The sequence below is a fragment of the Melospiza melodia genome, chromosome 3 (assembly GCF_035770615.1).
Source record: "Melospiza melodia melodia isolate bMelMel2 chromosome 3, bMelMel2.pri, whole genome shotgun sequence".
Classification (NCBI taxonomy): domain Eukaryota; kingdom Metazoa; phylum Chordata; class Aves; order Passeriformes; family Passerellidae; genus Melospiza; species Melospiza melodia.
The window spans coordinates 58,290,584-58,314,085 of record NC_086196.1 but is presented as its reverse complement, the minus strand read 5'-3'; the positions used below and the strand labels follow the sequence as shown (position 1 = coordinate 58,314,085).

The window sequence follows — 23,502 nt, the reverse complement described above, 5'->3', positions numbered from 1 at the left end:
TTGCAAAGCTCTGTGCTCCTTACTGTGATAACACATTTGACGACAGGACACATGGATTAGCAGAAATGAACATTACAAATGTAAATATACCTCAGGGAATGAGGACATTTTATCTTTGGTAAATGTGCATTAGGCATAGCAATGTGGACAACATTATTATTATTATTGTTATTGTTATTAAAATTATTAATATTATTAAATAGTGATACAAATGATCAGAAGAACCCAATGCTACTCGCTGTGAGAAATCCTTACTGCTGCTTTGCTAATAAGATACATTTCACAATAAAAGATTTGGCCTTTAAAGATACAGTACCGTCAAAACTGAAATATCAAAATGCTCTCACTTGGCTGTCACATCAGGAGTTAATATTATACTGAAAGTCTAAATGAGGCAGAACCAGGTATTTTGATTAGTACATTTCAGACCAAGATCTTGAAAGGATCCTTTCAGAGGAAATGATCTTGAATTTTTTTTCTCTATATGCCTTTTTCTATACTAAAGTATGCAGCACTTTAAACATCCTGTTTTGATGAAGAGCAGTAGGAAGCCCAGGAAAATAGCACATGCTTACTATGGATAAAGCCCCATTTTAAAATAGGGTTATCCAAATTGATAATGCATAGATAAGGAATATTCACTGGAAATAAGTAATTCTGAGTGACATCTTGCATATATATGTTTAAAGCCTTCCAGTCTGTCTTGCAACTATTATCATGATGAAAGAGTACAAAATAAAAGAAATCTATTATGATTTTTTTTTCTGACAACTGTGAAATGTAAGTTTTTTAATATTGGAATAATATTTTTTAAAACAAGCAGCTGGAAAGCCTTGATGTTTCAGTGGCATCTTAAAGTCTGACTAGAAGGTTTCAGAGGTTAATATTAGTCATTGCTTTCTTACTGCTGTGCTCCTTTTCTCCCCCAGGTTTTCCATGGACAGCATGAATTTGCATAAGCAATACAGCATTGAAGGAAGAGGCTACAGCATGGAAAGCTGAAAAACTGTTACATGAAAAGTCAGAATCATTTGCTGCTGTTTCTTAGAGAATTCACATTGGAAAATAATATTCTTCTAGAGCATTTGCTTTATTTCCACTGTATAGATGACTAATCACAAGAGCACTGGTATTAAACCAGTTAGGAGAGCTGAAACCCAGCAGAATGTGTCAAAAGTAGATGAATTTAACCTTGCAGTATTCAAGGAATGGAAACTATACCCTGGGGCACATTAGAGAAATACATGGATAGTAATTATCTAAAAGGAGATAACCAATGTGGATTTAGAAAGGCAAGAGCCTCCCTAACTAATCTACTTGACCTTTATCATGAGGCTAAAGACAAGGCTGATAATAGGCTCTGCAAATAAAAGAGTGTATTTGTATTTTCAGGAGGTCATGTGGGCATCCACAACAAACAGATGAAAGGGGTGAAAAGAAAATAGCTCTATAAAAAACCTCTGAAAACTCATAAGAAGGCACGTACTGCAAGGAAATGCATTTAACCCTCCACTGACCACACAGCTGCAGCAACTCAAGAGCAGCACTGGGGCAGCATTTGTTGCACCACCCACGTGGTGAGTTTGCCCAGTAAAGTAAAAGGTAGCCAGAGACTGTAGTTCCATGGCAGCTGCTGGTCCTTTTAAATGTAAGTAAAATAGAAAGTTTTTTAGAATCCAGGAATTTTAGTGTAGGTAAAAAATTGACTTGACAGACTAAGGAGCCATAGTACAAAAATCCCTTTCTACACTCAGCTTTTTTTAAAATTGTTTTTCTTGTTCTTTTTTTCAAGACAGCAGATACACCTAGGGAAGGTAATGCTGTGATGGGTAACAAAGGTAAAACTGTTCTCAGAAAAAATAGATCTTTCTTGAAACAGCTCTTCCAGTTCATGACAGTCTGCAGACGCTTTGTGTAGAGAATGCTTGGGCCACAGTGAAAGCCTGCCTTCTGTCAACCACTTTCAAACTCCATGAAAATTAATGAAATTTGGAGGATGCCCCCACAGTTTTATGTCCCTCTAACCAGGTGCCAAGGTGCTCATCTCTCCATTTGGAATAGAGCTGCCAAGCTCTAGTGAGCTGATTATTTTTCTCTTGCCTGCCCTGTCTGGGCATGGGACATAGTTTGCCTCTCCATGCTTGGAAGATAAAAAAGATCTTCTGATACCTTGGTTGGAGGAATGACTGTTTATGGAGGGTGGACTTTGTGTGTCAGGGGCAACCTTTTCACTGGACAAAGGAAAAGTTCTAGGATCTTCATCCTTTTCCCACAGGAGTGACTGGAAGGAGGACTGGTTTTCTATTTCCTGTGGGAAAAGGAGAGGCTATCAGTGATGACATATATTTCTACTCTGAAGTTGCTGAGGAAATGGGGGATAAAGGAGAAGAAATTACAGAAATACACCTCCCATTCACTCAACCACACAGTCCTTAACTCATTCTTCACCAAGGGACAGAGAGAGGAGGCAAGGAAATGAAGACAAATAGTTCTGAGTTAAAGAAGCAGTGAGGAGTATAAAAAGAATTTGGGAGAGAAAAGAACATGATCCAAAACATGCCTGTGTCTGAGTAAGGTACCAATACCAAAAGAAAAACATGAACTCAGGGATTCTAGAAGACCCATACTGCCTCTAACACCAAACATTCACAGATCTTTAAACCCCAGAACAAAAATGCAACACAATCTTTGCTGGAACATTTGCTATGTCCCCATGCCTTGTTTACTGAGCAGACAGTGGCTGTTGTCAGCTCTCCTCGATGGGGTCATGAATTCACTTGAACACGTCCATTTCTGTCTTCTTGGGCAGACAGGCTAAGAAAATATACCTGAGTCAGCAATCTTGCATGTCAGCATGTGCAACCACTGAATCAACTTCCTCACCTCTAACACCAGGTTTTTCACCCTCAACAGAAGATTTATTTACTGTCCTGTTCTCACCCAGAAGTTAGCTAAGGGATTTTGACCATCTGGATTGCTACTTTAATCTCTGTTGATGGTGGTACCACTGGATGAAGCACCAACACACCGCATTACACTTTTTCCTTTCTTTTCTCTGTTTCAGAATGAATGGCTTAGGTGGAGTATTTTGGGTACCTCTGGGAAGTCAGGAACCACTCAGAAAGTGTGAAGTAACAGGGTTAAGAACACAGAGGAGAGATAAACTAGATCTGTAAACTAGACCATACAGCAAGTTAGACCATATGGTTAAAAAAAAATAATCTACGTATAGTAAAAAAGAACCCTCTGCAAATATTTTAAGCATTTGATCATATAAACAGCATCTGGAAATGTATGTGTTGCTTCTTTTTTTTTTTTTTTTCCTCAATTCAGAAGAGTGCTAGAAGCAGCACAAAATATCCTGTACTTTGCAATGAAGTAGAACATACTTGTCTGCATTTTAACTGAATTTATCAGGTCCTTGATTTTGTTTCACAGTCAATGACAACTTGAATTCTACCATAATAAATATTCATAGCATGCATATTACAGTTGTATGTGTGAATTAGTAAAGTTAAAGCTTGGTTTTCATAATTAAAGGCATTAGCAAGGATTCCAAGATGACTTTGTGCTTGTGAAGAAACTTGTGAAAGACTTATCTCCATTTTTAAACTCCTGTATTTGACTGGAAGTGTCTCAATGCTCAGCTAGTATGGTAGAAAAGCATTTTTACCTGAGGGATAAAAACTGAGCTCTGAGTTTTAAAGGCTCACAATACAGTCACATAGTAAAATATTCTAAAATATTCTAAAATATACTCATTTAAAGAACTCTGCTAAAAAGAAATCCGAGAAAGCTGCACATATGCTTATGGCTGTTCTGAAGGCAAAGGAGGAAGTAATTTTGGGAAATAAATTTCTTGTTATTCATTCCTTTCTCAGCTCTGTTAATAATTTGCTCTGTTCAAGCCCAATTTTAATAACATTGATGGAGGCCAGTGACCTCCGGCTGAGTTGAATCATGGTGTGGGGGAGTGGCACATTCAGCTCCTGAAAAATCATTACTGGAAATTGCAAAATGCAAGATGGTGGTTTATCCTAATATAGCAATTCCCTATATTGGTCCCTTGAGGATTGCTTTGGGTTTTGCAAGGGTCTCCCCTTGATTGAAATATCTCAATTTTAAATGTTGGGAAAGCATCCAAAGGTGAGAATTATCTAGAGCAAGACACCATTTGGGATGTGGAAGTGGTGATAGTATTTGTGGGCAAACACAGGCAGGCTGCTGCTGCTTGTCATTTGTAGCTTGTCTTGTCTTCTAAGAGAAAATGGATGGCATTTGGAAAAGAAAATGCATGCCTGTGCTGGGAAGGTGTCCTGAGATGGGCAGGAACGTGGGCAAATAGGAAGACAGTGTTTGGTGTTATGTGAGACCAAGGCCATATAGAAAAGAAAGTAACTTAGAGATTTGGCAGGTGCCAAAATTGCCTTTGAAAGAAGAAGTTGATGCTCCACTGCAGTCAATAGACTGACTGGCTAAAGCTACCTGATCAGTGCTAGGGCACCCAACAAACTGAGATCTTCAGCTGTCATTGCTCAGTCACACTAACAGGGTTTCCTTTCTGCAGCTCAAGCTACCCTTCATTCCTAGAAGGAATGCTTCCTACACATATCCATAAAACGGGTTTGTTAGATTTCAACAAATCCCTCATTAGAACTCCTCCTTGTCACAGTTCCTGGATAATGCCTCGATCATGTAGGAGTTGGTGACCTGTCACCCATGCACACAGACTCAGACTGTCAGGCTGGAAAGAACTGATGTCCTGGTCACACTCTGTCTTACTGGAAGCCTGTCCTTCCCTGACCTGCTGGCTTTATCTTCTGTGACAGCCAAGGCAAAAAAAAATCCCTTTTTCAGCCTGATTACAAAATTTATGGGGCCATCATCTGTCTGCCTGCTCTTCTCTAGTAATTTCTGAATCCATTGGTCAATTTTAGTTAAATTTGGCAGTGAAGTAGAAATTTCAAAGATGTTCTGGTAATCTAAACCACCAAGATAACAGAAGATAAAGATACCAGCAGTACATTCCCCAAGGTAAAGAACACAGTGTGAGCTTTGCCCTGAGATAGATATGATGGAATGCATGCAGGAGAAACGCTATAAATTCTCTGCTCCTGAAACTCTGGTTTCTGCACTATAAATTTCATTATGCCCATCTAAAATTCTAAAGAGTTCCAGTAAATTCTCTGATGGGTAACAGGTACTGCATGAACACTGCACTATAGCTATCATTCAGTGAGCCAACATAAAACTCAGTCAGAGGCAAAAACCTAATGGAAAAATAGCTCCCTCAGCTCTGGAGGCCAGTGAACAACTCAGTGGCTGAGCACTGGCATGGTGGCATTTTTTTCCTTTGGAGCTAACAGGCCAGGAGCTTTTTACAGGCAGAACCTACCCTGGTGTTGATCACAGCTATCATGAAGTACCTGTGCATTAACAAGCAGTGAAAGGCTACAAGGAGCATACTGAACTGGTCTCTGAAGTCCTGTGATTTGAGGAGACCACAAAATGTAAATTTCCAATATGCTCATTGCACATGTCTTCAGCCAACTCTTCTGTATCCTTCTACATTTATGGACAGCACTTCAGGAAAATCTGTGGCTTACAAAAGGCAAACATTTACATGTAAAGAAGAAAAACAGATCTCCTGAGAGACTGTTGTTAGCAAGCTGTCTTCAGGAGGAGAATTAACCAGACAACATTCTTTAAAGCATACCTATTAATTTTTTTTTTTCTGAAATAAAGTAGTATTCTTATTAGACACAGAAGGTTGGATATATCCTATATAAGTATCATTTGACTCTGGTCTGGTATGATTTGTAGCAGCAGAAACTTAAAGGTCAATGATAGCTTGGACAAAGGGCAAGCAGAGATTGGCACTGGGGATGAAACAGGGCAACATGCAGTGACACAAGGCAGGCAGACAATGTACACAACTGGAGATATTTTCAGATATTTTCACACTAGAGAAGGAGCAATGGTGGCAGCTATTTAAAACAAAGCAGTACAGAAATCAGGGCTTGCTCCTTCAGACTGTAATGAGCCATCCACAACACTTCCACAAACAACACAATAACATATTACACATCAGTCAGAGGCTGGATTTATTCTTACTAAGGACATACTGGCCTCATTTTTCTAATACTCCAAGTTAAATAGTATAATTACCTCTGGTCCCCCTGATCCACCAACCTCTGTCTGCTTTAAAAAAATATTTCTAAATAAAGTTACTGTATTGAAGTCACTGAAACCCAAGAGCTGTGACAGAATAAAGAAGGTGGCAGTCATGCAAGTATCCATCTTCACACCAATGGATACACAATCTTAGGATGCTTCTGGCCCAATATAATCCCCATGTAAAAAAAAAAAGGTTTCTGGGAAATGTTAAGTACACAAATAGCAGCTTATTAAGGACTATCATAGTTTGTGACATACTCTTACACTGCACAGTATGCTTTTCAAAAGAAAAGCATTATAGTTGGACAGCTTCAAATTTTTTAATTATAAATTAAATTTTTATTTCCCCAAACTCATTCGGTATATTTTGTCTCTGATGTTAAGTTACAGGTTCATGACTAAAAAAAACAAAAAAAAAGCTTGTAATGTTGGGTTCTTTTTTTTTTAATTATCCAAAATCTTTTTGCTTAGCATAAGAAGGTGCATTATACAGTGAAGAGCGTTATAGTGATGGCTCACAAAAATTTCTCTGCTTTCTAAGTAACTGTTTTTCTGGGTTACATTATAAAATATTACATTATAAAATATTTATAAAAAAATAAAATATTTTTTATCTACATCAGGCTGTGAAAAGCAGGTATCTTCAACTATTGAGAATAAAGTAAAAATGCAAAATGTGGCTATGCTAAAATTAAAGAGCAGATTCATTGAATCCAGGGAGAAATAGAAACATCTGTCCACATATTGCAACAAAAACTCCTGCAGTGATCAAAAGCTGTAAGTGTAGCTCACTTACAGAGAAGTTAGCTAATTTAAAAATTATGCATGTGAAAGGAGTCAGGTCTTGAATTTATGCAAGTGACCATTTCCATAGAGATGGGAGGAAGAGTAGCACACTACAGGAACCACACACATGAGATTCCTGCATAGGAGGACAAGTGCATGGGCATGTGACTGACTGCACTTCCAGGCATGTAAGAGAGGAAGACCTGTTGCAGCATTGCTCCTGAATAACCAATTATCCAGAGATAAATTCTTCCAGCTGACTTTTCCCAGGGATTTTTTTTGTTAGATGTGACAGACACAGAGAAGAGAAGCAACAGCCATTCTACCAGGGGTGGGGAGAACAAAGGAGAGGTCAGAAGATGAAGTTTCCTACCTGGCATGTGAGAGTGGCAGCTCTGAAAATACTGGGGACATTTCCCTATGACTCATCCATAAGCCATCTACAGCTGACTGATCTAGAACCAGCACAAGAGATGAAACTCAAGCCTTAAGGAAGCCAAGAGAACATTGCCAATAACTACAATAATGCCAAGTATTCCCCCTGATGGCCTTGAACTTTTCCCAAAAACACTGCCAAAGATTGTGTTGACTTTGATATATAAAAGAATGCAGACTCAACAAAACTTCTCAACCTCGTCCAGGCAGTGTACTAAGAACTGCTGTGCATGCAATGACTTTTTCTTCCTCATAATGGAAGAACTGCTGTGTATGCAATGACTTTTTCTTCCACATGATCTTCAAGTAACACTGAAACAGCAGACACAATTTAAGATTTTCTTTGATTTTAAATTTTTACCCATTTTTACCATAGTATTTTTTTCTGTGTACATTAAAAAGAAGACAAAACTAATTAAAACATACCAAATCCACAATTCCATAGCACAAAAAGCAGGAAGGAAAACAAATGTTTTCACTGACACTGTGTAAATTCTGTTAATCTAAAGCATTCATTGAGAGCACTATGTGTGTTAAATGCAGATGTTGAGTTCTGATGGCATAATTTCTAAGAGAAATATGGGCCTCAGAATAAAGAAATATACTGGCTGCTATTTATGGCTCTTTCATGTCCTTTGTACTTTCTCCCTTTCCTCAATAAGGGTGACAGGGGTTTAGCTTCTGCCTATAGCTGTGCCTCTGAGGAGAGCAGCAGAATCACAGCTTTCAACTAGTTGCAGGAGCACCTAAATTTACCAAACTCCTTGTGATTTGTGGTTGTTTTATACTAAGATAGGTGTGGAGCTTTTTCCCCTGCACCAGGACATTGAAAACTGCTTTTTCCTATGCGGATATTTTGGTGTCCACTTATACATTCAAATATGAGCTTAAACAGCTTCTCTCTTTATAGGCACTCTATATGTGGCCTCTTATATTCTCCTTGTAGGAACCTCATCCACTTGACATCTGTGTCTTTATGTAAGTTGCTAGGTAGCACTAACAAGCAAAGGTACACACACAGATAACACAATCAGAGAAGCCTCACTGGCACTGACATGTCTTTAATTTCTAACTGGTTGCTGAAAGACCAAGCTCTTACTGGGACAATGTATGACAATCTCTCTTTTATGGCATGTCCCTGGACCTTGCCATTCTGCTTTCCAGTGCTCTGGGTTGAAAGAATATTCCTGACACAATATTGCTGTGGGAACAACTGAAGGTTTGGGTCTGTGTTTTTCTGTGCAGCTATACACATTTTGCCATATTTTGTATAGTCAAGATTCCCTTAGGAAGAGGTATGACATTTACTGAGCCTTTCAAAATCATGCTAAGGATGTGTCCTACCAACACCACATGCAAAATAGCTTAATAGAATATTATATGTACCCTGAAGAACATATAAAATGTAGTTTTAAAGTTAACTGAAGACTGCAGCACACACAATTCACAAGAGTAGAATTATATTTCCAGAGATACATTTTTAATATTATTTCTTACTCTGTTTACCCCAGGCAAAATCCTTGCAATCAGCTGAAACAAGATCTGTGCTACAGGTACAGAAATTCTGCACTACACAGAAGGCAAGATGGCAGAAATCCACATACTCTTTTAAATTTTGGCAGATGCATTGATATGTTTGCCTTCAAAAAATGAAAATCTAGCCTTTCTTTTGGTCCACTTATTAAACTGATTTAGTTCAGTACAAAACAATTAGATACATGTCAATGTAGGCTGTCTGAAAATTCCATGCCAAGGGTCAATTTCATCCAAATCCTGAAACAGAAAAACCAAACTGTTGCTGCTGCAGTAGCACACAACAGCGTCCTTAAAGTAGTGGTGAAGCATTGCACAAATATAAGAGTCATCCAGATCTTGACATAGGATTTATTATTTTTCAGGTAAGCAGGTGAAAGAGGCCAGAAAGTCATCTCTAAGGATGCAACTGTCTTCCTTACATATATACCCTAATGAAATTCAACTTGCAACCATAGTCTACAGAGTTTTACAGTGTGCTTCAACAGATCTGCAGGATACTTAACATTTAATTTAAAAATGTTACAGATTTTTATGTAATTTCCATACAACAGTAGCTCATTTTTAAAGATGTTATTGATTTATACCAGAATTTTAACACATACCAGCTACTGACTTAATTTTCCTTTTAACTGAAATGAGACTCCAGCATTGTATTCTTTATGTTGTATTCTTTATGTTGTTGTAGAACCTTAATTTTTTTTTCAGTTCCTTAGGATATTTCCTTGATTATATGCTAATTTTTACTAATCTCATTATTTTAGGAGAAAAGCATGCCTTTTAAACAGAAGTCCCTTCATTATGAGTTTCTGTGCACTTATTAATGTTGGATTCTCCACATGTAGCTACCAGCACCTTACTGAAAATTCAAACACATGTGGCCTGTGTTTATTTGGCTTAAAACAAGTAAGCATCAAGCAAATCTGATAGAAGCTGCACACTTTCACAAATCAATCCATTTTACAGGTTCCATCTGCTCTTAAGTGCTTCCCAGAGAACAAACACTGTGTCACTATACCACATATTTCCATTGCACTATCCCAAACACACTTAAGCTGCTGACAGATTAATGCTTAGTTCACTTGTGGCATACATTCTTGGGTTCTTACACATGTTCTTATAAGGAAATGGAACTCACTAAGCACTTAATCACAAGCTGGGGTAGTGCTATGGCCTGGAATACAACACACTAACTCTGTTTCAGGAACAGGCAAAGGTATCTCTATTTAAGCCATCGCTGTCACTACCACTGCCCAAGGCCCAGGAAATCAAATTACCTTTGTCAACCTCAGTTAAACAAAAGTAAGCAGAAATTTGGCAAAGGGTAGCCCTGAGAGCCAGGGATGAGCCACCTGAGGAGCGTGCAGGAAGGGCCAAAGGAACGTGCTGTTTACTGGAACACAACTTGCCTGGCTTAAGGCATGCGGATATTTGCTTGAATCCATTAGGAAGAAATATTGGTAAAAGAACTGCAAAGACAGGAACTAATATAAAAAAACAGTATTAACTGAAAAACTGAAGTAAAATACAACACAACTTTCTAAAGATACCCAGTTAATTGTGGATTTACCTGGTTAGGAAGCCGTGACAGCAAGAGGAACACATCTGAGTATATGCAAACATGAACATATGCAATGAATGTTTGCATTTGTGCTTGAGAGAAAGGTGAACTTTCATGGAAAAGCCTTTGCATCCTTACTTGATGTAAACCAAGTTCTATCAGTTCACAGCAGTCAAGAACTTCATCTTGTTTGATGATTAAATACAAGACACAAAAAAGAAGGGATAGCTTTTTGGGGTGAAGAGCAGGAAAATTGTAAGCAATTTTTTTCTGCATTCTGTCTGGTAAATGTTTATCCAGTTCTGACCACTGAAATAGATTTCATAGAAGAAGGCTCAGTAATTCACTCCCTAGGCAGACTAATCCCTCACTATGTACACCACACTGTTATCACCAACAGTGAAATTTAGAATCATCCAGGTTGGAAAAGACCTCTAAGATCATTGAGTCCAGCTGTTAACCCAGCACTCTGGAATTCACCAATACACCATATCCACAAGTGTCACATCCATGCAGCTTTTGAATACTGCACAAGAGATGGTGATTCCACTACTTCCCTGGGCAGCCTATTCCAATGCCTGACCACCCTTTCAGTCAAGAAATGTTTCCCAATATCCAATCTAAGTCTCCCCTGTTTCACCTTGTGCCTGGTTCCTCTCATCCTGCCATATGTTACCTGGGAGAAGAAACTGGCTGCCAGTGAAGTGCTTTCTCCAGTGAATTGTATGTTGCTGAGCGCTGTGGTGAGATTGGGATCCACAACCCAGCCCTGATTTCCATGAAGATGTGTCCTTTCAATTTATGAGAGACTTTTGTCACTCTTCTCTTTTTTGGCTCAGCAGGGTCTGAGTGCAACTTGCTGTGAGTTCTTTTAGTGTCACTTAGATGCAGTCAATGCTCTACCCTGGGGCTTTCAGATGCAAAGATCAAGAACAGTGACAGTCCTCACCACTGCAAACAAGATGGGAAAAGTCCTGTTCCACTGCAATATCTGGAGTTGGTTGTTCTTTGATGTGTTAAACATAATTTAACACATCACAGTTTAACCACTGGACTTTCTTGCTCTCCTCAAGGTATCAGAAGTCAGGAGTGCTTCCCCAGGACAGTGCTGCTTTCAGAGAAAGGCAGGGGGTTGAAAGCATGTGGTATTTAATAAAATTAACAATTTTAGTTAAGTCAATATACTTTTGTGTCACAGATTAATGCTGATCTCTCTCACATGCAAAAGACCTTGCAACCCACACTTCCCACCCCCTCCACCTCTGTTTTTTTTCTTTACTGGCACAAGCAACCCAACACAATTTAATAGCATCTCTTAATAAACATCCAGCATTGGAAGAGCTGGCTTGAACTGCAAACTTAGACAATACCCAGATGAACTGTATCCAGACAGGTAGCAACTGATAAAGCTTGAGTATGCATTCAGGATTTTATCTTACTGTAAGCATGCAAACCTGTTTTTCATCTCAAAATTCTGAGATGTTGAATTGGCAGAGGTAATATTACCCAACTTGGTTAGGCATTTTGAAATCCCTTGAAAAATAAGAGACCTTATGCTGGCACGGTACTGAGACAGATATCTAAGATAACTTATCTTTAGCAATAGCCATGAGACCATGTAACTAATTAGTAGGGCATTCCCCTGGTCATAATTTACTCTGTGATTTTTTGGTAAGATTTGAGAAGTTGTGTTGCATTTCAGAAGACACAATGTCTGTGTTTCAGAACATCTCAAACTACAACATGCAGCAATTTTCCATTCTTCTTAGGCAAGGTCTCCAGCCATATTTACACAAACATTTTTACAACATGTAGTTTATGCCAGAGTCTAAAACAAAGTACTTCACAAAATGCTTTGGTAAATCTTGCAAATTAGCCCTATGCTGAGAAAATTAATCTCCTAAATATTTTTTCCTTTTTGTGACTCTATATACGGTGACTTTTGTTTCACAGCAAAGTAGGATCTAATTCCATTTTTCAAAGTCTGCCAAGCACACTATTGCATGAAAATATTTTCTTTTCTCTTTTCTATTTCATCAACAGTGATTCAAGTAGAAAGAGCTGGTTCAGGACACTTCCACTTGTTGGCTGTCACTTTTGCCAGTTTTTGGAAGGTTTCTGAAAGGCTGGCCAGCCTTAAAAGAACAATGTATCCTTGGTGTGCATCATTCATCATACCTGAATTAAGATGTAAATGAATTCATGATGTCACTACAATGAAAACACTTTGATTCCAGAACTTTATCTTCACTTCTGGCAGCCCATCAGCTGTAGCCTCCAAGAGCACATTGCATGGCTAGTGAAAGCTGATTTTCCTCTTAGGAGAGTATTTGCAAGTTAGGAGAGTGTGGCAAGTAGCCATTTTCTTTGCCCTCTCCCTTTTTGATATTTTGTGATGATAGGAAAGAGTTAAAAGAAAGACCTTTTCACCCAAATTTTGATATTTCCAGGCTTCTTGTCATCATTCTTTGGTTGCTTATATCATAGACCCATGCTCTTCCTTTGCTGGACATGAGTGCATTGCATTCCTAGAAGATGACTTTATTTTGGTTTTAAAATATGTATTTTTTATTATTAATCAGTGGGCTTGCACTATTTTCTGAGGGTGATTCTTTCCTCTTTGATATGTTTCTCTTGCTCTCACATTCATCAGTTTTCATGGCCCTTTGGGCAGACACTTTCTGTTTCTGTGAAACTTTTTCCTTAGCAGCACTATAGCCTGCCTGTATTTTAGCCTTCCAGCATTTGTAATCAGTTACCACCTTTATTCTGCTCTCTACCCAAAATCATTTGCTTTTGGTTTCTTTCTTCCTAATTTCATCTTCAAAGTCACATAAACAAAGCTGATTCAGGCTTCTGTGTCTTGCCTGATGATAAAATGACAAACTGAACCCTAGAAAAGGAGTTCCAGTATACTCAGGGGAAGAGGAGAGAAGCAACACTGAATTACCTCCTTAACCATGGAACTGGTTAATCTAAAGGTGAGAAGCATCTCAGAGCTGGATACCAGCACACAAGTAGTTGGGATTCTGCCCTAAAGCAGATAGAATTTCTAATAGAAAACCAGAGTGGAAATGAAGCACCTTTTGTGGCAGCCAAGGGAATACATGCAAAAGGGTTTTACAGTTGATCAGAAGGTCAATACAACATCAACTTTTTCACTTGAAATTGCATAATCCAATATTCGAAAGATTAGGCATTGACTAAATTTCTGAAGGCCATAAACTGCTGTATTTATGAGGTAGCACAAGTAGTGTTTCCATAGTAGTTGGTATTCTCAGCATTTCCCTGTGGCACAATTCTACTGCTAATTACATAAGGCAGAGTGCTTGCTTAATGTGGCTGTGTTGGTTCTCATACCAGGATTAGATAATTTAGAATTAGGTTTGATACCTCCAATGTTCTTTGTATAGAAGGACTGGATTTTCTAGTTTTATGGGGTTAAGGAAAATTGATTAACAGACCTTGACCTTGTCAAGTGAAATACAGTTCATAGGGATTTGGTATAGTGGACAGGAGTGAACCTGTTAACCTGTAACTTTATGCACCCAAAAATAAGGATATTCCTGGTTTTCAGGTACATCCAAATAAAACATTCCTAATTACATCTTTCACAACATTTTAGCCCTTTTACTCAAATACAGGTAAATTCAAGATCTGGTGAGCTTGCAGGCTACCATCTCATCACTAATTGTGTGGTCTCTAGGATTTGCTCACTGCAGTAACCTACATTTTTCTCCCATCTGCATGCTCTTCTTTTTTTCTTCCTTTCCCATCAATATGAGTCTGTGAAATTTCAGATTTACTCAGCATCACCTATTTTACTACAGAACGTCTGTGATCTTCATTCTTTACATTCCCTGCTGCATGGATCATTTCACTAGGAACTTAGTAATTCATTGTCATGGTTCTTGTTTGACAATACCTCCTTCGATTTTCAGGCTCAGCACACCCCTCTTCAAAGCACCATCTTTCCATCTCTCACTCTCCCTGGCCATTCACATTGATTCACCCTTTAAACAAACTATGTTCTTCAATTTCTTTGCTCTCCTTATCCACTGCTCCTTTCCTCTTCTCTTCCTCATGACTATGGTTTTCCTTTTCACGAACTCTTCTGGTTTTTCAATGGGGAAAAATACTGCCTTTTCATCTTTTTTAGCCTTTATCTCTATTATCTCTCTTTCCTTGCTTAAATACCACAATTTTACTTTTTCACTACTGTTCGCATCTGTACCACAAGGAAGTCTTAATTGATTTCCACCTTGGAAGTATTGCCAAGTCTCCTCTCTCTGCTTCCTCAACTCAAATTGACAAATTATTCTAACAAAGAAAAGGGTATTTTATGACTAAAATCAGACTTCTCCTAAATCTCCCCTCAGAGAATGCATTGTTCCTTACAGCTTCTCTGCTCCTGTTTCCTTCATGCCCTCTCATTTTTTCTCTTTCATCAGAGATAGAATTGTAATTTATCTGTCTTTTTAAGTGATTCTCCTCCTTTTTTTCTCCCTTTCACCATGATTTCTACCTCTAAAGTAGATTTTGCAAAGCAATGTTCAGTTACTGTCAAAGGAATCTAAAATGCCATAGATGTTTCATATGTCTCTATTTTTTAACTGTTAATTGCTCCCTTGAAATCACTTCCCAATCTCATTTAAGTTTTGGTTCTAACCAAACCTTTGCTTAGAATCTGTATGCCATCAATTCCACCCTTTTCTTCTTTGCAAAATCAATACAGACACTGTGAATTCCCCAAAATTGTTCTCAAAATTGTTTCAATAGAATAACTATGTTGCATTTTTTTTTTCACAGCACACAAATCTAGTGTGTAATAGCAAGCAGACTAATGAAAAGAGCTCAGGTAATGGCTGCATAAGTCCGTCCTTTGTAAATTGCAAGCATGCACATATAAAAAACCAAGAAAGGATCCCCTGATCATAAGACAAAAATACCAGCTATTAGTGCTTAAGTAAAAAAGAAAAGCAAAAATCCAAGAAATACCAAAAGTAAACTGAATTTTTTGGCCCTGGTAGGCAGACAGACTGGGACCAAGATCCTTATTCAAGATAAAGCATGAACCACTCTGAATGGTCTAACATCTTAATCTGAAAGTGACCCTACAGTAAAAAAAACCCAAAACCCCAAAAGAAATCCCTGCAAATGAAGTTATCATTGCAAAGAACACAGAGCCTTCAAGATCTGTGAAATCTAAGAACACCTGGAAATGCTATGTGAGAAATGAAGAAATCAACACTTGCAGTTGTGTCAGAGAAATATGCAACTCTGGGAAACTTAGTGATTTAGTTCACTAACATCACTAGGAGATCACTATCTGTAAAACTCAAATTCAAATAGCTCTTGACACGAATGAAAGACGAAACTAGAAACTAAACCTGAAACTAGAAGACAGTAAGCACCAGTATACAAATATAGAGCTACTGGACATACACTGATCCAAAAATCTTGCAGCAATGTAGTTATTTAAGGATATCTTAGCCTAAAAAATGTGGTATACACTGAACAAGGCACTGCAAATTAAGACTGCTGTTGCTGAGCTTCTACTCATGTGTGATAGAGTCTATTGGGCAAACGAGTGACATCAAAATTACACCAAAAACCCAGCTGGCATGACTGGAGAGAATAGTAAGAATTTTTTCCCATATGCACAATATGTGAAAACAAAGAAAGGTTGAAGGGGGAGCACTTATGGAAGTGTGAGTTTATGGAAGTCATTGAGGATCATGCAGGTCAGTATCACTTTGGGGGACAATTCAGGGTTGTTATGGAAACATACAAGAAAAACAAAACTAGGAAAGAACCAAAGAATTGAAGGTGATGATGCTCGGCAGACATGCACAGCAAGCAACCAGCAAAACAGAAAATCCAATTCCTACATGGGAAAGGGATTGATCAGGTCATAGGTAACTTAGGCACCAGACTTCAGGTGTAAAACCTCTCTTTTTCATTTTTTGGAGAAGGTTATTGGGAGCGGAGGGCAGGAAGTCGGGAGAAATGGAAGACAGAAGTGGGCTGCTGAAGTGTTTGAATGGATTCCTAAACATATCAGCCCAGTGACAAGCATTTTCCCTGTGTATGGACAAAATAGGTACACTGAAGCCAAAAATGGTGTAAATATTGCTACAAACATCTGTCTTTTGGAAGAATTACCTATAATTAGCCAGAGACAATACACTCTCTTATTTATACTGGGTTTTCCTCTTCTTTTGACACATTTTGCCCTAAACATTAAATGCCACGGGCATTTTCTAAAACTCCCAGCAATGTGAATAAGGAAGATTTAGTTCTTTCTGTTCTTTGTTTCATTATTTCTTTAAATTGCTTTCTCCACCTTGACATTTTTCACTCCCTCTCGGGTGATCCCAGAGGTAAGATTTATGTTTACAACTGATGGTTTATGATTAAGACATTGAACTTTGGTCACGGAATTAGTGCTGTCTCTAGGTTCAGCCCCGCTCGAAGCCCCGGGGGACCTTCCATAACCAGGGTGCCGACCGGACCCGGGCTGTAACCCTTGAGCAGGAGCATCCCCCAGTGGCCTTGCTCATCACTGCAATGCAGTTTTAGGGATATTTTTCGGTTCTCTAGCTTTCAATGTAAATACAAATTCAATTCAAGTGCCTCAGAACTAGCCAGTACACAGAAGTCTGTTGAGCTCACTAAAGAACCAAAGATATTTGATAAAAAAGAATGATTTCCAGTCATTGCATATATCACATGTGTATTGCAAAACACATAGCTGTAAAGAAAAGGATTTTTTTTTTCTAAATGCATTCAAAAAGGGGGGAAAATCAGACTAAAAGAAAGTCAGATTCTTTATTGGAAATCCCTCTTGAAGAAGAGAAAATAGGTTTAGAGTTTGTTCCCATAATATTAAGTCCTATAGCTTCTTTTGGCCTTTTTACAAGATCATGATTCAAGAAAAGGATACTATAGCAACCATCCATTTTTAATCTGCCTTTTGATTGAAGTTCACATACTTGGAAAATATAGACCATCATATATATTGAATTAGAATTTTAAATCAAAAATTCCTGGCTGGTATTTCATTAACCCAATGAAAATTCAACCATGTTCCCAGAAAAAGACAAGAACACATCAGTCATTGCTCTTAAACCCAGCCCTTTGCAGAACAATCCAAAACTGCACTCCCTGGGATTGCTTTCCCTTTTCCCTAAATGAACTCAGCCACTGACAAAAGGGGAAGTAATGGGGTACTACAAAATATTACTGGAAGGGATGGAGAATAGGAGGAGGTAGAAGGGCAGACAAATGATGCACAGATAACACAAATATGTGGTGCTTACACTCACCCAGCTCCCTCCACTGCAGGAGCAGAGCAGGCACATTGCACAAGCCCTGCATTTGTGCTGACTCAGTGGAGGGGCTGCAGGGGGAAGGACGTGCAAGGCTGCTGGGTGAGGAGCCAGAGCAGCACTTCTGCACAGCACCTCTGCAGGGCATGAAAAGAAGGGATTTTCTCTTGTTATATTGCAGCCCTCCAGTCACTTCTAATGCTGCAGCACTGGAGATGAAGGGTTTTCAATTAAAACAACCCATCTGAAAACCAGTGGGATTTCTACATTCGCTTGAAATTCAGCAGGGGATTGTAAGCAGTGCAGAGCAGAAATCGATGAACATTTTTGTTGTCTCTGTATCAGAATCTCACCAACCTGATGTGCCATGAGCCCAAAGAGGTGACATGGTGTTATCCAGCAGGTAAGCCCAGCAGGCCTGTGGTGTCACACAGTTACTTCTTTTCCTCCTCTTACCCTTGTTACAATAGCTGAGGACATCTAGCTGAGTTTTATAACAGATGCATTTTTCCACTCTCTGGCAGCAGTGTAAAGCACTGAATACTTGAGACAAGGGGAAAATATACCCCAAACCTAATCCCCAGAACATATGTGCCTTGTCAGTAATTTAAGGGCTAAATGCTGGGTCCTTCCTCTGAGGTAACCTAAGGGAAATCTGTCTTTCTCAGTATCTCTGAATCTGATCCTTCACGAGCAGCAGTCAGAGCAGAGTGTGAATGTGCTAACTGAGACATGACAAACCCGTGTAACACCTCTTGCTGATACTCTGTTATTCTGTGGTTAAGGCTCAGGAGGATTTTTGAAAGGAAGTTTATTTTTGCAAGCTGCTGAGTGCTGACTATGACATGGGGCAGCTTTCACTTAGGCAAATGTCTTAGCTTTGGTTAAGGCTCTTGGACAGACAGGCTATTAATGTGCCATTTTCTAGGAAAGCCATGTAGATACACTTGGCTTAGGCTATTCAGTGAAAGTACATGTTGTAGGTTTTAGCAAAAAATGGGTGGCTACAGTTCAGCACAAAAGGAGAAGGCAGCTTTTCGTCTTGGCAGACACTACTTCTTCCTTTCTGTTTGCTAAACCATATCAGGGGTCCTGAACAATGCTCCTTATGGGTTATTATTGCTACCTAAAACACTAGGCTGGGTATCCAGCATGACAAATCAGTTTTATGTAGTACAGATCTATCTCTGCCACTTACATGAAGTGGATGATTCTGAAAAAGTCAGCAAGCATCATAATGAAAACATACATTATGATACAATGTGTCACACAGCACTGAAAATTAATCCTGCTGCTAAAGGAATGGAAAATGCACAATAAACACATTACCTGAAATTAAAACTGGTTCTGACCAAGTCTCCAGAGCCTTTAAAGTTGTAACAATGATTTCCTATTTATATGGACTGAGTGAATTCTCAGGTGATTCCCTGTGGAGATCGTATGAATACTTTTTCCAGAGCTGAGGAAAGGAAAATAGGTAGCTATAATGGAACTGCAGGAGCAGCCAAGCAGTAGATTGATTCAACAGGAGAAATTCAATGTATCCCAAAGGATTTCCTAGGATTTGCTCTCCTGCTGCTTAGGGCACAATTTGTTGTAATGAGAAACTGAGGATTTTGTTTCAGGTGTGTCAAAGCTTGTAGTGATGACTTGAAGGTAAAAAGAAGAAGAAACAACTGAAAATCTCTCTTAAATAATGCTTTTGGGTGAGGAGAGAATAACAAAAAGCTCTCCAAGGTGCAAAAAAGGTCAAATATCTCATGTAAATAATTATTACCTTAAGAGATGCTAATTGGATGCACAGTCAAATCCTTCATCTCCAAACTGCTGCATGAAACAGCTTGAAAACGATGGTACACTTCAGCAAGCAAAACAGAGAAAGCTTTATTAAATTATCTGCTAAGACTGCACTTGGTCTCACTGTAATCTCTGCTCTCAGAAATGTCTGCAGAAAATAAATGCTCAGTTTTCAGTTGTGAAGAACTGAATTAATATAAAAAAACCAACCCAGAACAACTGAGGTTTGGTTTTTATATTTAATAGGGGAACATTTAAACATGCAGAATACTCCGTTCATCTGAAGTGTGTCACAAGGTAGAACACTGGCAGGAAGCATGTACTGCTGCAGTACTACACAAGCCCTGTGTAAAAGGTTAAGTGGGACATGCACAACGTGAATTTCACCCTTAAGAAACATGAAAATTTTCAGGCACTCATGTCCTCCTCTGTGAAAATGAATAGTCATTATGAACACAGAGCTACTCCACAGTTGTGATGCACCACAGCCTATGCAGGTTCATCAATGATCACTTTTTAGGGAAAGCTCTGAAACACTATGCTCCTCAAGTGAAGCCCAGAGTTTTATTCAGAAACAGGCTGCCATATGGGATTTCCTCAGGCAAAATGCTGAATGCTGATGGCATATCCATTTGATTAAGGGAAATATGTAACATCTGAAAGGTTCATATTCACAGCAGAGCATATTGCTCAGCTCTAGCACACCCCTCACGCTCCTCAGCATCACACAGTGTATTGAAACATCACATGGTGCACCAGCAGAGAGGAAATGGATGCTGTAAAAAATACCTTCCTGAGGATGAACATTCATGTGTGAATGACATTGTACCTGGACACTCAGCACAGGCTTACATTTAGTTACAAACAATGCAACTATTCAGAACCCAAAGATGTGAGCTTTCTAAAGCTTTTAGCACACTGACCAAAGCAGAAGCACCTGCCCTTTCTGTACTAGATAACCAAAGCTGCATTACAACTCCAGGCTCCAATCAATTTCAAGCCTTATCACATTATGTAGGAGCTCCTAAACTATCCTTATCAACAAAAGACCATCAGCCTCAGAAACTCTCCCAGCACATAGCACAGGAACAAGTACTGATCAGGAGAGAAGAAAAGCAAGTACTTCACCACCTTGATCTCTCCCCAGAATAAAGACCAGGAGCTTTTTCAATTTCAATTTCCAGTTGAAATTTCCCTTTTCAAGAATTTTTTTATTCTTTCTATAAAATCTATGTATAGGGTAGACAGAGAATACACATTATTTCAACAAGCCACCGGCCCCTCACTTTTGCCCCGTCTCAGCATAAAACACTGATATCCTCATGTCAATGGAGCCTGAAACAGAAAGTCAGTTTCTGATCAGGGATGGGGCAGCATCTGAACACGTGAAAAAACAAGGCGATAATAATAAGTTGTTATTACTATAGTTCCTGTTATCCTTTTATTTGCATTCAGCCTGATTGTGAAAGCAGAATGAGCATCCTGCCTCATTCACCAACCTGGAAAGCAATGCAAGACACCCACAAGAAATAAAAACAGTAAGAAGTATCAAGATGAAGCACAGTCTTCACTTTCAATGAGACAGCCAGCTCTCCCCTCTCTTTGGAACCAGCTGAACCAATTGCATCCCTTACCTGTATGGTTCCAGAGTCCTGCTGCCATAATACAATGCTTCTTCCCAGGATTCAAGGTTAATACAGGCATCCATGGCACAGTCAAGCATTTTCAGCTGGTAGATATTTGTATCTGGGAGATGACCCTTGTGGCTCCTCAAGAGATTCTGGCACCTTGCCAGGATATGCTTCCACTCTGTTATTGGCCTCAGTTAAAGAAATTTATTTAATCAGACAAAAATACAACTTCTAAATGCTGTTTAGCAAGGAGTAAGAGCCTATAAGCATTAAAATAGAAAAGTTGTCATCATTCCAGACTCTGCTATAATTCTTGAAAACATACTTAAATGCTGAAGTGGCAGCTTAGGTAACTGTGCTTTGTTTACATGTAGCAAAACAATTTCTATAGAAGGCAGTGTTTTAGCAATAAATGGCAAAAGAAAGATGAAAATTGCAAGGATGTTTTAATACATTACAAAAATTCAAATAACTTTTATTTAGGTACTGAAACATTATTTACTTAAGATACTCCAGTTCTTAAAGCCAAGGGCAAGAGTCCATGGAAATGTCTTTTAAAAAGTCCCAGCAGCTAAAAGAAGAATTTAAAATAATTATATATATATATATATATATATATAATGACTCACTCTTTTATGCTGCACATTTATTTTTTTTAGAATTCTCATGAAATTAGAACCTTTTCTTGAAATGAATTAATTTTCTCCTTGAAACATTAATAAAGAGCACTGTGATTTTTCTTTTCATGTACAGCTGCACGTTTCATGCATGAGAAAGAAAAGTATCACAGTTTTGATGTCTGACTGTAGTTCAGGACTAATGATCTTGGCAGTAAAGGAGATTTTCACCTCCAATGCTACAAGATTTTTTGTGAGATTTGAATACCAACCTCCTTCTTTTGTGAGAAAAGATAACCTTGCACACACTTCATTTGGATAGTCCTTAGCACAAATCACTTTTTCCATTACATTCTACATGATTTGACTTCTCTGAGGACTGGTTTCTTTCCTCTCTGACCACACCTAATCTGAACTCCAAAACCTGCAATTTTCAAATGAGTATTACCACCTGTGATTGTACCCATGGGAGTCCCAGAATGCAAGCAGTCTTAGCACCAAAAAGATACTACTCACACAAGTAAGAAGAAATTAAATAAAGAAAAAATTAGACTTACAGCAAGAGAAGTGATAACATTGATTGTATTATAGCCCTTTCCACACAATCAGCTCAAGGAAGTCCAGCAGTTATCTTCACAAATCATTGCAAGTACTATTCACACTAATCCAGCAATGAATTTAAAGTGTACAATGACAAACCTGTGATGAAGTAATTAGTCCATGTTGAACATGGGAATATTTACATACTTAAATTTAAGAATGTGACCACCATGGGCCAGGATTTATAGCATGGTTGTTACAAGGCTAAACTAATTATTTGTGAATTGCTCTCATGCCCTTGGATTGAAAGAGCCATATAAGGGAAGGAATGTGTTATTATAAAATTGCACCTTAACCTTTATATCTTTGGCAAACATCCATGTATTCTTTACAACTGATTAAGGACAAAAACCAGAAGAATGAGGGATGTTATTTCCACTTGATACAATTTTTGTAGAAAGTACAAGCCACTGACATTCTTGAAAGATTACCATTTTAGCTGATGCACAGTATGTCTGCTTCTACTTTTCATTATTCTGCTTTGTGCTTTCACCAGCCTCTGATAGTAGATGTGCTATACAACAAAACCTCTTGGACCAAATTTATAGGTAAGTAAAATTGCAAGCTAGAAAATCTGCCCTCAGCTGCAACAGTACCAAAGAGCTGCATGTCCTGCACCAGCCCAGGAGGAGAGGAGGACTGCCCCAAGCAGCTCTAACTAGGAGTTTAGCATTTCAGCACCACATCAGTTACCGTCAGTAGCTCAGAGTGTGGGAGTCACCAACTTTCCCAACTGTAGAACGTGTTGGTTTAATTAAAAATTAATTAAAAAAATTATATTTGCAGGAGCTAATAACTATGTGCCTCAGTCTGCCAGGAAGGTTTTCTACTCATTATTGGCAAGTGGACAAAAGTCAAGTTCCCTATTCAATACTGCACTCGCCACTGCATGCCAGCTCACACTGCTGTTGTGGTGCAGTGGAAGGAAAGATGACAAATTTCAAATAGTCATGACTGGCAACAGAAGTTGAACAGACAACAAGAATAGATTTTTCCAGCCAGTCCTGATGCCTTTTATTACCACGCATTTGATT

At 38.6% G+C, this 23,502-nt stretch overlaps 1 protein-coding gene across 3 annotated transcripts in view; it reads right to left on the bottom strand.

The window, feature by feature from the left end:
- The window catches only part of SMYD3 (SET and MYND domain containing 3), a 380,229-nt gene that overhangs the window by 23,711 nt on the left and 333,016 nt on the right, over positions 1-23,502 (bottom strand). For all 3 annotated transcript variants that reach the window (XM_063151903.1, XM_063151904.1, XM_063151905.1), the window contains one exon: positions 21,255-21,429. In XM_063151903.1, the coding sequence (XP_063007973.1) occupies positions 21,255-21,429 (175 nt within the window). The remainder of the gene's footprint in view (positions 1-21,254; positions 21,430-23,502) is intronic.